We start from the raw sequence: 16,396 nt of genomic DNA, 5'->3' as shown, positions 1-16,396 counted from the left end.
GACTTCTTACACTAAAATCATTTACATGCGAACTAATCATTTCTCACTAAATTCGGTATTAATGTTCTCTCCTAATAATAGTGACTTTGATTCTGAAGCTGCCAATGGGAGGAACACACAGAGGCCCCAGATGTGTAGATATAAGGCCCCCAAGAGTCAATTTCCCAGTACCTTTAACCTGATCTCAAAATTTTATCTAAAACACAAGCAATGTAATACATTTTTTTTATCCAAGTGAATAAAAGTGAGAAAAAATATATATCTGTCCATCTTGTATCATTTAGCTCTGCTTGCTTCCTGGAACAATATTATTAAATTTCTTTTGTAAATCTCACATTCTCATGCATAGACTCTCCATGAAACCAACAGACAGCAGACATCTATTTTCTCTTGTTTTTTACACCCTTAATTTCTTGTACTAATGAAATGCGCCTGGAACAAACTCAACTGCTGGGTTCACTGAAGCTCATCAACTTGAATAGTTGCATATTGCCTGAATGAATGCATTTCAGGTTTAGAAAACACGTAACCTTAAAAATGCAACACAAAATCTAAATTAGAGGTATTATAAAATCATATCATACAATTCATCTTTCTAAAGTTGCAGAATCTTCCCTCTGCTAGATTTATTTAAAAGCTGGCGCATAATTCAGAAGCTCTACTGATTTAGACTGCTCTAATTTTTTTTTTAATCTTTTTTTTTAAGACTGACTCTCTTAGCTACTTTCAAGTATATAATATAGTATTATTAACTACAATCACCATGGTGTACATCCCCGGAACTTAGTCATCTTACAGCTGGAAGTTTGTACCCTCAGACCAACATCTCCCCATTTCCCCCAGCCCCAACAACCCAACCACCTTTCTCTTCTCTTTCTATGACTTTGACTTTTTTTCAGATTCCACATAGAAGTGATATCATACAATATTTGTCTTTCTCTCTGACTTATTTCACTTTAAAAGGCTTTAAAAAAAAAGATTAGAAAAGTAACAAATACTCACTGAAAAATATTTCACAAATATAGCAAGGTTTGAAGGAGAAAATAAAGGCTACTCCACAGTCAGGAACAAACCCGTCCTGAAGCTGTATTCCCATGAAGCCAACAAGTGAAATGTAAAAGTTCTAAAATTTCCTGGTCACCCACACAAAACCCTGTGTGCTCACAATGACACAGTCTCCATCCTAATTTCTGTCAACCGCCATCGAAGAGGCAGAGACTTCAAGCTCCGTTCTAAGCTCAAAGCTAAAACCATGCTCTGGCAGAATGTCACCTAACTGCTCCCTGTCTGGAGAGATTACTCTCTTCTAGAAGGGCCGCATTCTGAGTTCACCCCAATATATTAAATTAACGTCTTGATGAATTAACTGAAATTGACTGTAAAGCATGACATTTTATTCCAACTGGAACATACTGCCTGGATCAATTATTTCAAGCCATAATACTTATCTGACTGGTCATAGAAGATTTGTTTATCAATTCACTTCCATTTAAATCTAACCTGTTGAGGGCCAATATAATTTCATACTTTAGGACACAAACCTCATGTTGCTTTTGCCAGGAAAAATTCTAGCCACTTTCCTACTGAAAACTTACCCAAAGTGGAAAACTTGGAGCCTGTTCTTTCTTTCAACTATTAGATCAATTCTACATGATTTTAAGGGCAGTCATACAGATATGCCAAGATGTTTCTGAATTTCATCTGATATTCATAAAGAAGCCACAGGGAGAATTTTACTCCCTACTACTGTCACCCATAGACACAGCATCATCTGGCACTTTAAATTTTGTATATATGAGAAAAGTTGGGGTTTGTCTGGCTGTCAGTAGAAGTCAGTACAGGTAAGATGGTACTGAAGCACCTGGAAGGGCCTCCCTTATCTTTCCTGGGCCGATCCTACCCGCGTGCCTGCATCTGTAACTCACTCTTTGGCTTCCCCCATCCAAGGATGTCTGACCGCTGCTCCTACCCCGGCCCAGTCTCTCCAGTCTTCACTCCTTCCCAAGGATTCTGCTCCCACCACTGCTCCTCTCTCCCTGAATCATTGATTTCTCTTTTAAGACCAGGTCATGCCACCAGCTCCCAAACACATTCTTGAGCTTCTCAAACTCTGCGACTGTGGTAAAGGACCAGTTTTTTGTTTGCTTGTTTTTTAAATTTCAGCTTGTCACCTTTTAAAAAATACAATAAAAATGAGTATTATAAAAGCAATCGTCTGGGCCCAGCCTGGTGGCATAGTGGTTAAGTTTGAGCAGTCCGCTTTGGTGGCCCGGGGTTCGCCAGTTCGGGTCCCAGGCGTGCACCTACACACCACTCATCAAGCGATGCTGTGGTGGAATCCCACATACAAAACAGGGGAAGACTGGTACAGATGATAGCTCAGGGACAATCTTCCTCAAGCAAAAAGAGGAAGACTGGCAACAGATGTTAGCTCAGGGCCATCTTCCTGACCAAAAAAACCCCCAAAAACCAAAAAAAACCCCAAATAAACAAACGATCATCTGCTTGGATGTCGCAGGAGTGCCAAACTGCCATAAAAGCTTTCCAACCGCCTCCTCTTAATTCCCACTCTTCTCGTTCTGTACTGTGAACAGACACTCCACTGCTCAGCTGAGCACTGAGAGCAGCACTGTTCTAGACTAGTCCCTCATCTTGAAAAACATTTTCCATTGCCTGCAAGCAGTCCTCAAGCTACAGGCCTGCTTCTCTGACTCACTTTAGGGAATTCTTCTTGAAAAGCCTGTCACTAGTTACTGCCACCATCTCCTTATGCATCCCGAGCCTCCCCCCTCCACCCACTCCAGCTGAGCTGCTCTCCCATGCTCTACTGGAGCCACACTGGTGGAGGTTTCCAGGCTTACAGTCAGCCAGCACGTCCTGGTGCCTCTGTATCCGGTATAAAATGACGGAACCCTTCCAGGTGAGTTGGTAAATACTCCCTTTTCCTTCTCTTTCCGTTCTCTCCCTAGGTAATCTCATCAAGTCCCATTTATTAGCCAAAAGCCCTGATCTCTCCCCAAGCTTCAGACTGGTACACCCAATCTCCACTTGATGTCTAATAAGCATCTCTAATGTAACACAATCCACACAGAACCTGGATCCCCCTTCAACTCCCAGACTGGCATCTAATTTGCTCAAGCAAAAAATCAATGATCAAGAATTATCTTTGATTCTTTACTTCTTTCCACACTCACCTCGAACCTCACATAAGTCCTTCAACTCTACCTCCAAATCCATCTTCAGACCCCCACTTTCCCCGCCTTGGTTCCAGTCCATCAGCTCTTACTGGGATTGCATTATCACTGTAGTCTCCAAACTGGTGTCTCTGATTTCACAGTTACTACCTGGATTCTTCTCCAGGTAGTAACAGAAATAGAAATCAGATTACACCTCTGCCCTGCTTAACATCCTCCAACAGCTTCCCAAACACGTGCGAAAAACCCAAATCTTTACTTGGCTTACAGGCCCTGCCTCTCTCAGCCTCTGCCTCCTCTCCAGGCTCATCTCACTTCACTCCCCTCTTCCTGCTTCTGCTCCAGCCTGGGACCTTGCACTCACTGCTTCCTCTGCCTGGAATGCCGGCTCCTTCGAGGCCTGTCTGCCTCCTCTGGAATGCAGGCTCCATGAGACGGGAGCCAGGCTGTCCATCCTCAGTAACTAGTTGAGCATCTGACACAAGGTAGGTGCTCAAGAAATGAAACTGATGAATAGAGGATTAGGACAGTGAGCTTGAACCCCGTGAGACACACAAACATGTACACTGTTTTAAGGAATAACTAGTGGGAAAAAATGTAGATATTCCTTAACATTTTTCTCTTAACTAAATAGATGTTAATTAAATGTTACCATCTAAAATGACTATGAACCAACTTTATTAAAAACCAAACAAAACCCCAAAACAGAAAGCACTGCAGCGCCCAAGCTTGAAGACTGTGAAACTGAGAAATCAGAGGAAAAAAGACCCCTGAGCACTGGTTTCGGGACCTGGCCAGCTTCCTACCCCCATGATCGGAATGCATTTGACATCACGCTTCACTTTAGGGACCTTGTAACACATTTCATCACTTCCTTTGGTTCCTTTCCTAAACTATTTTATCTTTCTATTTTACTTTCGCAAGAGCTACACTCCTGTCTCTTTCCTTTCTTTACCCCATTCTAGAAGATACTTACAAAAATCTTATTCTGAAAACATTAACTCAGACTTTCTCACACTTAATCCATACCTTAAATTCAGATCTAGTTTTGATTTTTTTTCCTCAGATGATAAAATTCCCAAGTTCTGAGCCTGCGGGAGCACGCAGCATGAGGCCCTTTTTTTGGTTCTTTCTGATGTTCTGCTTTTACATGCTCAATTAACCTAGAAATAATTGTAGTGAGTAACGGCTAAAATGAATAGCCCTCAAAACCAAGGTCTATGCTTGAGAAATAGGAACATGGCAGCACTTTCTACGCAGTGGTAGGTTTTTGACATCGAAACTTGTTAAAATGAGGAAAAAATTACAACAAGCTTGATTTCTCAGGGCCTCTAACAGTTGCTTAATACTACTCTGTTAGAGTGATCTGAAATTAATCCTCCAATGTGTCCAGTTAGTCTGCAAATGGAATCGGATTATTTTAGTAAAAATGATAAACGTGTTATGTTTTCTTAATAAATCTATAAATTCTTGCTGCACTATCACATTTTATTTAGAGGCTGAGTTGGCAGCATGCAGAGCATGGGGAATTTAGGAGACCTAAATCTTAGATCTGCCACAAATGCCTTCTCTGACCTTAGTTTAAAGCTACTTTGCCTTTCAAAGACCCAGATTTCTGAACTATGAAATTAAGAGGTTAATATAGTATAAATCAGGATTTCTCAGAGTGTGGTCTATGAACTTCTGAGGGTCCCTGAGGCCTTTTCCAGGGCCCAGGTCCATGAAGCCAAAGTCACTTCCACAATAACAGGAAGCTGCCATGTGCCTTCTCCACTCTGTGGCATTCGCTCCAATGGTGCTAAAGCAATGACATGCTTCAGCAGGAGTCCAGGCAGGGGCACCAAGCGTACCAATGGCCGCTGTGTTCTTCACTGCCTTGCACCTGTAGCTAAAAAAACGCCAATTTCACTTAAGTATGCTGTTGATGAATCAACAAAAAGTCATTTATTTTACTAAATCTTGAGTCTTTTAATATTCTATGTGATGAAATGGGAAGTATGCATAAACCCCTTAGAAGTGCCTAACAGTATAAAGGTTCCTCAAAAAATTAATAATAAACCTACCACATGATCCAGCAATCCTATTTCTGGGTATTTAAACAAAAGAACTGAAATCAGGATTTTGAAGAGCTATCTGCCTGTCCCCCCATGTTCATCACAGCATTATTCACAGTAGCCAAGACATGCAGACTACCTAAATGGCCATCAAGGGATGAATGGAAAAAGAAAATGTGGCCTCTACATACAGTGGAACATTATTAAGCTCTAAAAAGGAAGGAAATCCTGCAACATGCGAGAAGGTGGATGAACCTAGAGGACATTATGCTAAGTGAGATAAGCCAGTCATGGACAAATACTGCATGGTCCCAGTTATCCGAGGCATCTAAAATAGTCAAACTCACAGAAACAGAGCAGAACGCTGGCTGCAGGGCTGAGGGCATGAGGAATCGTTCAACCAGTATCAAGTTTCAGTTATGCAAGATGAACAAAGCCTAGAGATCTGCTGTACAACACTGTGCCTACAGTTATAATTCTGTATCGTGCACTTAACCTGTCAAGAGAGTGGATCTCATGTTGTGTTCCCATCACAGACACACATAAAATAACAGGTAGCTGAAAAAATCCAGCTAAATCTTGAACTCAGTCAACATTTGCAGAGATGAGAAGGAAGAAAGTGAACAATCTGAGTAGAATGTGACCGTACGGTAGTGAAGAGTACACTATGTCACAATCTGTGACTAAAGAACACCACGTGAAATTACATGGGTCATCACAGTAACTCATTGGTTTTATGTGGCAAAAAATGCACCGCTGACAACTGTAAGATATTCTTGATTCACTTTTTTAATATGGAGAATTCTCTCTTTCAATGTAAAACAGTAGTAAAAAATCTTATAAATTGAAGGTATATAATTTTGGAAAGTATTAAAAAAAGAAATTATCATGAAGTCCCATAAAAATATTGACAACGAGGGGCTGGCCCCATGGCCTATTGGTTAAGTTAGGCATGCTCTGCTTTGGTAGCCTGCGTTAGCAGGTTTGGATCCCAGGCGTGGTGACTCACATATAAAACAGAGGAAAACGGGCACAGATGTTAGTTCAGGGCAAATCTTCCTGAAGCGAAAAAAAAAAATGACAACAAAGTATATGCTCACATTTATTTAAAAGAGATTTTCTTTGGCAGAATGAGAAGAAAAGACATTTAGAAGACTAATGAAATGTCATGGAGAGCACAATCACTGTTAATATTTTGTCTAAATGTGATGAATCTTACTTTTGAGTTCAAACTGGCACTTAACTATGTCTATGTGTATGACTATGACTCTTATCTAGAGTTGTTTAGTTTTCTAAAAGTAGTTAACACTCACATGATTCAAAAATCATGAAGCGTGAAACACCTCCCTGTACACCACCTGCTCAGTCCCTTCCTCACGAAGGCACCTGCTTTATTCATGTCTTATTTATCCTTTTGCAGATTTTTAATGCATATAAGCATGACTTAAATCATTTAGTAATACTAATTTAATAATAATATACTGTTTGTTTAAAATATTTAATAACATTAATTTATTAAAAATTAACATTAAGTAATCTTAATTGAATATAATACTATCAATGGCTCAATATATTTAATAATATTAATATTTAATTCATTAAATATGTTTGGAGCTCTCTCCGTGTCTGTACATAGAGCTTTTTCCTGTTATTTCACAGTCTTGGCCACCTTCACTGTACGGCTGTACTCGAATTTACTGAACTGGTCCCCCCACCAAAGGACATTTAGGTTGTTTGCAATCTTTTGCCATTAAGCAATGCTTCAAGCAATAACTTGGTACAAACATCATTTTACATGTATGTAGGTATCTCTGTGGTAAATCTCTGAAGGGAGAAGAGCTGAGTCAAAGAAGGTAAGCATTTCGTATTTTTCATACTTATTTCCAAATCACTGCCCCACAGAGGTCATACCAATTCATGGGATGTAGGGCAGTGTCTGCTTCCCCCACATCTCTGACAAAACCTTTTGGATTTCTGCCCATGTGCTAAGTGAAAAAGGTATCTCTGGGGGATTTCAATTCATATTTCTCTTTTTATAAGCAAAGTTCACCCTAATTTCTTACTTTTAAGAGCCATTTCTATCCTCTATTTGATGTCAGTTTCTATGATACCTTTTTGACATTTGTTTCAGCATCGTTTATTTAATACTTTAACTCTCCACAAAGAAATGCAAAGACTCATCACTCCCAATTCATTTGCTTTTTTCCTTTATTAGCCTTAATTTTACATTGTTTTTAAATACCAAATCTTGGCTATATTATTCTCTTCTTTATAAATTAGTTGATATTTCCCCCTTTATTACTTCCTTCCTTCTGCTTTCTTTTGACATATTTCTGGACTTTCTATGGTACACCACTAAAACTATTTCTGAATCTGTCTGTACTTTCTTAATTACTGTCATTTGTTAAAAGAATTTTTTGAGCTAAATGCTTATTTCCCTTACTTCCTTCCTCCTTTTCTTCCTTTAAATAATGAAAGCACTTAAGGCTTTACATTTTCTTCTGAGTACGACATTGGTCACATCTCATGAGTTTTGCTATATAATGTTCCCATAGTTATTTTTTTAAAAGCCTATAATTTTAGTTTTAATGTCCTCTTTGACTCAAGTGTTATTTAGGAAAATTTTAAACATGTTGGTTTTTAAAAGTGGCTGGCTTTAAGAATTTTTATTCTTGTTACTGAAGTCTGTTTTTATTGCACTGGGATCTGAGAATGCAGGCTTTATAATTTCTTTTTGCAATTTTAGAATTAAGTTTTTTCTTAGTCTTTCAAAAACAAAGTAGAAATAATTTTTATATGACTCCACCTCTTTCCCCTTGGACATCAACAAGCACTACTGTGCTAGAAGTTCTGATTACACGTCAAAATACAGAATTGCAGGAAATATGTGCTAAAATTTCTATTGAAGAAGAAAGACATTACCTGAAACATATCCGTGTCTTTGTCATGTGTGTACTCGACCACCACAGTTTGATTCCTTGACAGGGTGTACGATATACTGTGCTGACCTTTGCAGCTGATAGCCTAATAATAAAATAAAAATACATAAAAATTGATTAAAACTTCATTTCAACAACTTAACCACAATTCTGTTTGCAGTTAAGAGACATCACGCTACAAGCAAAACCCAATGCAAGCCAGTATTTTCCTAATGATCAGAGCCTGTCCCTGTGCTGCACTCTGCATTACAGCAGAGCCAACAGTCACAATGCTGGTTTAACCAAATATCCTACCTTCATATGAACAATATTTTATTTAAGTCAAATCAAAGTTAATTTCCTAGTCTGCACGACTTGATTTAATCAGACTCCTAGAAAATAATACACTTTCTCCATGTCACCTTAACTCAGTGATAGAATTTTTAGACTGATTTATTTAAAATTTTAAAATTTATTTCACACTACAACAGTACCTCAACATTTTGCTATCATATTTTTTCTAAGTGATAGAGATGATAATCATAGTAGAAGAATCATTGAAAAAAACCACTGATGCTCTAAAAGGATTTCTATATAATATGTACTGTCCTAACCAAGGATGATGATACCTAAACTCTGTTTACATGTCATTTATATCTTGTATAACGAGTTGCTTAACCCAGATATTTACTGAATTAATAAATAAAGTAGCTAAGTTAGTTTTGTTTTCTATTTTTAGACTAGACTAAAGCTAATAATCTTTCCCAAAGAATCTAGAAACCAGTAATACGATATTGTTCTTATTTTCTCCACGACTCTGTATTGGAACACATCTTAAGTTGTGGTCACATAGTTTTAAATTTTCAAATTAACAAAGAAGTTTACCTAAATTACTCTACATTATTTCAATTACATTTTATCCATTCTACTTTAATGTAACATCTTAATTTCCACTCTTTTATATTAAGAATAATAAATAAAACTAATAACAAGCCTATCTATTTATTGAATAATGGCACTGTATGAAGACCAAGAAAGCCTTTGGAAGTAGCTGGACGTATACAGCATGCTAATGAAAATGTACTCTGAACATTTATATTTGACTAATACAATTGCTTAGAGCAATAAATAGTACAACATTCCAAATCAACTTTGAAGTTCGCCTGGTTAATCTCATGGTTATTTAATAATCTGCCCTGAGGAACTTCATGATCGGACTGATGCTTTGCTGGACGTGCTTCATTGAGACAACACAAGCATTAGAAATAATAATTTAGATATTTAATATGATTAGGAATCTAAAAAACACTTCTTAGATTACTCAGCTCCATTAACAAATATAATCTTAAATGTTCATTGGTCTGAGTCAGATAAATTCAATGGTATTGAATGTGGCATTTTTTGAAAGACAAATTAATAAAGAACTATTTTCAATTTAAGATAAATGGATGTTTATCTTCACATGTAAGTGAAAAAACCCACTTTAAGAAAAATAATGTTATTAAACTCAAACTTACAAAACTAAGAATCAGGGAGTGATTATTTATAAAATAATTTATTTTAGGATTCCTTAGAAAGTGTCTATTGCATTTAAAAAGCATTCGATTTACAAATACATCCACTCAAACAAAACTTTCCTGGCATATGCATATTACATAAAATAAGAATGTCTGTAGTTTGGCAATTATCTGCAAAATTAGGAGCTAACAACTGTCATAATAGAACACCTTTGAAAAAGTCATACATTTTTGTACAATGACACCTTCTTAAATACAGTATTCCTCAAATTTCCGGCAAAGTTGTCTTAAATAGGAGAGTTACCTGAACCCCTGGAGACAGAAGGGAAAGTGGCTCTAAAGTGAGCTATCTCATGCTTAAAACCTCTTACCTTGAAATTATTATAAATTTTGTATTCTATTCCATAACACAGTGGCTAGTTTTAACCTTTGAACATTTCCAAATTTGCTGGGAAGTCGATGCCCCAGGAAGACTTGCTGTGTTTACCCCATGACCCCACACAGCCCTGGAGGCCTCAGACACTTCCCTGCCACTCTGGGAGGCACCGGAAATAGTCATTTTATGGGTCCTCAGCCATTACTCAACCCAATTCTTCTAAGGTGTTTAATTTAAAACTGTTCTTCTGACTCAAACTGTTAAAAGTCTACGCAACACATGAAAAAGGCCATTGGTGATGGGGAAAGTGGTGCCAAGCTGGGAACTGCCTGCAGGAAAGGGGAGCACAGACGCAGGCCGACCCCTGCCTGCCCACCCTCAACAGGGAAGAAAGGCCTTGAATGCCTGATCCAGGACACCATGGATGTCGAGACAAAAGTAAATTTACAATTTCAAACCTCCGCCAGTTTTTTATGTGCCTAAACGTGGATGGCCAGGGTTGGGAAAGGTGAATGCTTTTTGGGTGAAGAAAACACTTTTTCTGAGACTTTCTGATTAAGGAAGTCCTAGCTGAGGGCCATGTCTTGGATACCTCTGGATTTGAAGAGGAGGAAGTGGGGAAAGAGTTCTTTGGGGAGAAATGAGTCCCAGAAGGCGGTGAGCGCTCTGCGCCAGCAGGCAATGCACTCCTCTGCAGCAGGCTCACTGAGGAAGGACAGTCAGCATTCCTGTGACAGCTACTCTAAGTCGCTTCCGGTTCCAGCTACTTTAAGTAGCTTCCGGTTCTGGCGGTGGTCTCTCTCTCTCTTAATGCTAAGCCAGGAGAGGAGGGCTGCCTGTCAAGAGCCCTGAGTGCTGGCGCCTGGGCCCAGCAGGCTGCGCCCACAGGGAGAAGCTGGCCCCAGAAGCCTGAAATTTAAGCCAGGCCTGTGATTTGGAGCATTAAAAGGTGGCAGTCAAAACCAGGACAGCCCAGGCCACTGTTGGGATCCTAGAAATAAGGGGAGAGGTGCCTACCTCCCTTGCTTACAGGAATTACATGCTCTTGTCTGCACATCAACGTCTAGAGTGGGGCCAGGTTTAGGTGGCTGGGGGAAGTAAAAAGAGAGCTTAAGCTTAAAATCAGTTTTTGCTATCTTTCTGGCAAGTATACAAGGCATTAAGCTCTATTTTTTTTTGGTTAGAAGTATCGGTTTTTCAACATTACTTTTTAACATTTAAAATATGACTTTTCAGGAATACAGCTTCTAGTAAATTACAGATTCACTAACTTGAGTCAACCATTTCAGGTATTTCGGAAATAAAAATTTCCCCAAGGCACCGAGTTGTTCTGAAATCTCTCTCTGAAATATGGGAAAAGAAAGTAGGAAAGGCCTTCTCTTGGCACTCACGGTAATTTAGTTCAAACAGTCACTGTAATGTACTGTGATTTCACTACAGTAACTCCCCAACTGTGGAAACAAAGCCTTTACAATTGGAAGGAGAAGCAGCCAACCAGTTCCTGGTAGACACTACTGATTTCTCATCCGGTCAGGAAGGCAGGCTTTGGACTCCCTCCCACAACACTGTGCCAGCCTGAAAGGCATGCCTGGCCTTACCCTTCCACCCTCTGCACCGAGGGTGTGGAAGGCACTCAGTGACTGTCCGGTCAAGATACATGATGAGGCTGAGAGCTGCTCTCCTCGGCTCTTCCCCTCCTCGCCTCTACCGTTCACCAGCAGAGGTATTAATAGTGACACTCTCAGCTCAAATTTATTACGTGTGAATTTTATCGGGCTAAAAATATCACAATGAGACAATTACAGATTAGACCATTACAACAACAGATCCTGAGAATAAAGGATTCCGACTTTATTCAGCTTAAGAAGCTAAGCACTACTCTGCAATTCCAGAGGCCCAAACCAGGCCCTTCCTGAGCCAAGACAGTTTCTTCTCAGCAGAGGATCTGTATTTTGTTAGTTTTACTCGACTTGTGTCACGGGCTCGGCTCAGCTCAGCCACCCTATGCTATTCAGGGGTGTCTGTCCAGGTTCAATTTAAACTAAACATCAGGGAGTTCTCAGAGCCTCCTGACTCTCAAATGAACGTGGTTCTTAACGTCTATAGAATCGTCTTCCTCTTATAAATGCGCACGGCGCACACATAAAGGTGCTCCTAAAGATACATAATAGCTAATGATACCAGAAAAGCAATCTGGAAACATGCATAAGGGGATGGATACATATCTTCATAGCAGCCAAAGAGCTTTCACTCAAATTTTAAAAGTATAAGGGAAATAATCAAATCTTTTATTTGTTAAGAAGCAGTGGGGTTAGCTCTCAATTCAAAAGTAAAAGGGAAAAAGCTCACTGAGAAACTAACTGGTTTCTAGAAAATATTAATTTACTATAGTCATGATTTAGCCCATTTAATTCAAGCTCTATAAGGCTGCTAAGTGGGCCTTTATCAACTGTGTAGGGACAGAGAATGGAATTCACCACGGTGACAGAGGTCGTTGGTTACCCACCCGATGCCCTTCTCCCTGCTAGCTGAGCTGGCCTTCCGTGAAGCAGCCTGAAAATGCCGGTCCTGGATCTCCCAGTCTCCCGGCGCTGCGCACGGAAGTCTGACACAATCCTGACCAGGGGCGCTCAGGAGAAATCTGGTGTGGAGCTCCCGGGATGAGAGCCGTCAAGAGAGACTCTTTCCTTTCTCCGTCAATAAAATGTTAATGTGATGTTTGGAGCTGAGGTGGCCATCTTGCAACATGAGAGCAGGGTCAGAAAACTCCGAGAAGCGGACCAAGCCCTGACATCTTTGTGTTGAACCAAATCTGAAACTATCTGTCTCCAGACTTCTGTGAGAAAAACGGGAGTTTTAGGCTGCTTTTGGTTGGATATTTTGTTACCTATAGTCTAAAGCACCATTATATTGTTTGGCCCAAACATTTTTCTCCTCTTGAGTTCCAATCACTTAAACTTAAAAGCTTCATGTCATCTTTGAGCCCTCTCGTGCCACTACTGTTCTACGTGATGTGTCACATGAGACATCACGGTGCCGTGCGTGTTCACTCACCTGCGCCCAGGGCACAGGACCGGTGGAGGCAGTGCAGTGCCTTCACACGGAGCAGGGGCTGGGTTTCTAATGCAAGTTTCATGTGCGCCTGAGTGCGTGTCCAGAGGCTATCTGTGGTTAGAGCAAATGTATATTTTTACTGTGATAATCTCCTGTTGTTGGATGACTGAGACGTGAAGAAAATTTTATATTAGTATTTATAGATTAATATTTGAAAGGAATCTGTAAAGCATTTTCAGAGGAGACAAAAGCCACCAAGCATATGACAGGGACAAACTTAGGTCCTTATACATTTAGAGTAGGAATAGAAGGAATACTAGGAAGACAGGAGAAGAAAATAATTAGTTATGTTAGAAGCTATAAAGCTAAACTTTGGGAAACCACATGCATTAAGTATACCAGTGGGGCCTGCCTTACTAAACCAGTGTCAGCCTCATTTAAGAGAATGCAATATTTGTGTGTATGTGTACAAGAATCTGAGTTTCAAATGAAACGAAGTTCTTTTTCTTCAAATCCAAACCTAATTTTTCCACTACAAATGTCCCCGATACTCTACACAGAGAGCCAGTGACCTCTTTGTCTTTTGGATTCTACCAAGAAACATAATGTGAACTTGTGTTCTCAACAGCTTTCTAAATGATGTCCACAACTTGGCACTAATTTAAAAAATTTTGTTATTTATTTTTTTAATTGACATCATATTGGCTTATAACATCATGTAAATTTCAGGTGTACATTAGTATATATCAACTTCTATACAGACTGTATGGTGTTCACTACCAGTAGTCTATACTTTATCTGTTACCATACATATGCACACTTTACCTCTTTTGCCGCCCCCCTACTGCTTCCTCTTGGTAACCACTAATCTGTTCTCCTTATCCACGTGTTTCTTTATCTTCCACATATGAGTGAAATCATAAGGTGTTTGTCTTTCTCTGTCTGGCTTATTTCACTTAGCATAATACCATCAGGGTCCATCCATGCTGTTGAAAACAGCATGATTTTGTCTATTTTTAGTGGCTGAGTAGCATTCCATTGTGTGCGTGTATATATATATACACATACAATTTATATATATAAAAATATAAATATACCACATCCTCTTTATCCACTCATCCATTGATGGGCACTTGGGTTGCTTCCATGTCTTGGTTATTGCGAATAATGCTGTGATGAATACAGGGATGCATAAATCTCTTTGAATTGTTGATTTCATGTTCTTTGGATAAATACCCAGTAGTGGAATAGTTGGATCATATGGTATCTCTAGTTTTAATTTTTTGAGAAATCTCCATACTGTTTTCCACAGAGGCTGCACCAGTTTACATTCCCACCAGCAGTGCATAACAGTTCCCTCTCCTCTACAACGTCTCCAACATCTGTTATTTCTTGTCTTGTTAATTATAGCCATTCTCACGGGTGTCAGGTGATATCTCATTGTAGTTTTGATTTGCATTTCCCGAATAATTAGTGTTTGTCAAACATGTCTTCATGTGCCTATTGGTCATCCGTATATCTTCCTTGGAAAAATGTCTCTTCAAATCATCTCTGCCCATTTTTTGATTGGGTTGTTTGTCTTTTGTTGTTGAGTTGTATGAGTTCTTTACATATTTTGGAAACTAACCCTTGTTAGATATATGACTTGCAAATATCTTCTCCCAGTTGGTGGGTTGTCTTTCATTTTGTTCATGGTTACTTTGCCTCGTAGAAGCTTTCAGTCTGATGTAGTTCCATTTGTTTATTTCTTCTTTTGTTTCCCTTGCTGGGGTAGACATTGAAACAATAACTCAAAACCTCCCAAAAAACAAAAGAGGACGAGATGGCTTCTCTGGTGAAATCTACCAAACATTTCAAGAAGATTTAATACCTATCCTTCTTAAACTATTCTGAAATATTGAAGAAGATGGGACACTTCCTAACTCACTCTATGAGGCCAACATTACCTTGATACCAAAACCAGACAAGGACAAATTGTCTGGTTACTTGTGAAGTAAAACTATCACAAAAAAAGAAAATTACAGGCCAATAACTGATGAACACAGATGCAAAAATCTTCAACAAAATATTAGCAAATTGACTAGAACAATACATTAAAAAGATAGTACAATTCCAGGGATGCAGTGATGGTTCAACATCCGCAAATTAATCAATGTGATACATCACATTAACAAAATGAGGAATGAGAATCACATGATCATTTCAATAGACACAGAGAAAGCATCTGACAAGAGCTAACATCTATTTATGATAAAAACTCTCAATAAAACGTGTATAGAAGGAAAGTACCTCAATATAATAAAGGCCATATATGACAAACCCACAGCCAACGTCATATTTAATGGTGAAAAACTGAAAGCCATTCCTCTGAGAACAGGAACAAGAAAAGGATGCCCACTCTCGCCACACAACATAGTACTGCAAGTTCTGGCCAGAGGAATTAGGCAAGAAAAAGAAATAGAAGGGATCCAAATAGGCAGTGAAGAAGTGAAACTCTCACTATTTGTGGATGACATGAGTCTATATATAGAAAACCCTAAAGACTCTATCAGAAAGTTATTAGAAATAATCATTAACTACAGCAAAGTTGCAGGGTACAAAATCAACATACGAAAATCAGTTGTATTTCTATATAATAATAATGAGCTAGCAGAAAGAGAAGTCAAGAATACAATAATAATTACAATAGCAAGAAAAAGATTAAAATATCTAGCAATAAATTTAACCAAGGAGGTAAAAGACCTATACACTGAAAACTATACAACATTATTGAAAGAAATTTTTAAAAACATAAAAAAATGGAAAGATATTCTGTGCTCAGGGATTACAAGAATAAACATAGCTAAAATGTCCATATTACCTAGAGCAATCTACAGATTCAATGCAATCCCAATCAGCATCCTGATGACATTCTTCATGGAAACAGAACAGAAAGTCCTAAAATCTATATGGAACAACAAAAGAGCCTGAATAACCAAAGCAACTCTGAGGAAAAAGAACAAACCTGGAGGTAATACAAGGTATTACAAAGGCTATAGTAATCAATTCTGCATGTTTTAGGCAAGTTTATTTTCAGCCACTTTAACTGTTAATTCTAATTTGTAAGTTAATATTTCAGCCCATCACACAATTTAAATATATAGCTATGAAAATTATTGCAGAAAGGATCTGATAAAATGAAAAAATAAATACACTGACCTCTCACAGCCATTCTGGTTACTAAATACAAGCCTTCCATGACAGGCTGCACTGCTATGGAAACATTTTAATTGGCATGTAAAAA

At 38.7% G+C, this 16,396-nt stretch overlaps 1 protein-coding gene across 1 annotated transcript in view; it reads right to left on the bottom strand.

Moving 5' to 3' along the window:
• Positions 1-16,396, bottom strand: part of PELI2 (pellino E3 ubiquitin protein ligase family member 2) — a 180,414-nt gene that overhangs the window by 13,553 nt on the left and 150,465 nt on the right. The window contains exon 3 of the mRNA XM_023627785.2: positions 8,171-8,272. Coding sequence (XP_023483553.1) covers positions 8,171-8,272 — 102 coding nt within the window. The remainder of the gene's footprint in view (positions 1-8,170; positions 8,273-16,396) is intronic.

The sequence above is a fragment of the Equus caballus genome, chromosome 24 (assembly GCF_041296265.1).
Source record: "Equus caballus isolate H_3958 breed thoroughbred chromosome 24, TB-T2T, whole genome shotgun sequence".
Lineage (NCBI taxonomy): Eukaryota > Metazoa > Chordata > Mammalia > Perissodactyla > Equidae > Equus > Equus caballus.
The sequence above is the reverse complement of the archived record's forward strand: the minus strand, read 5'-3'. Positions and strand labels throughout refer to the sequence as shown.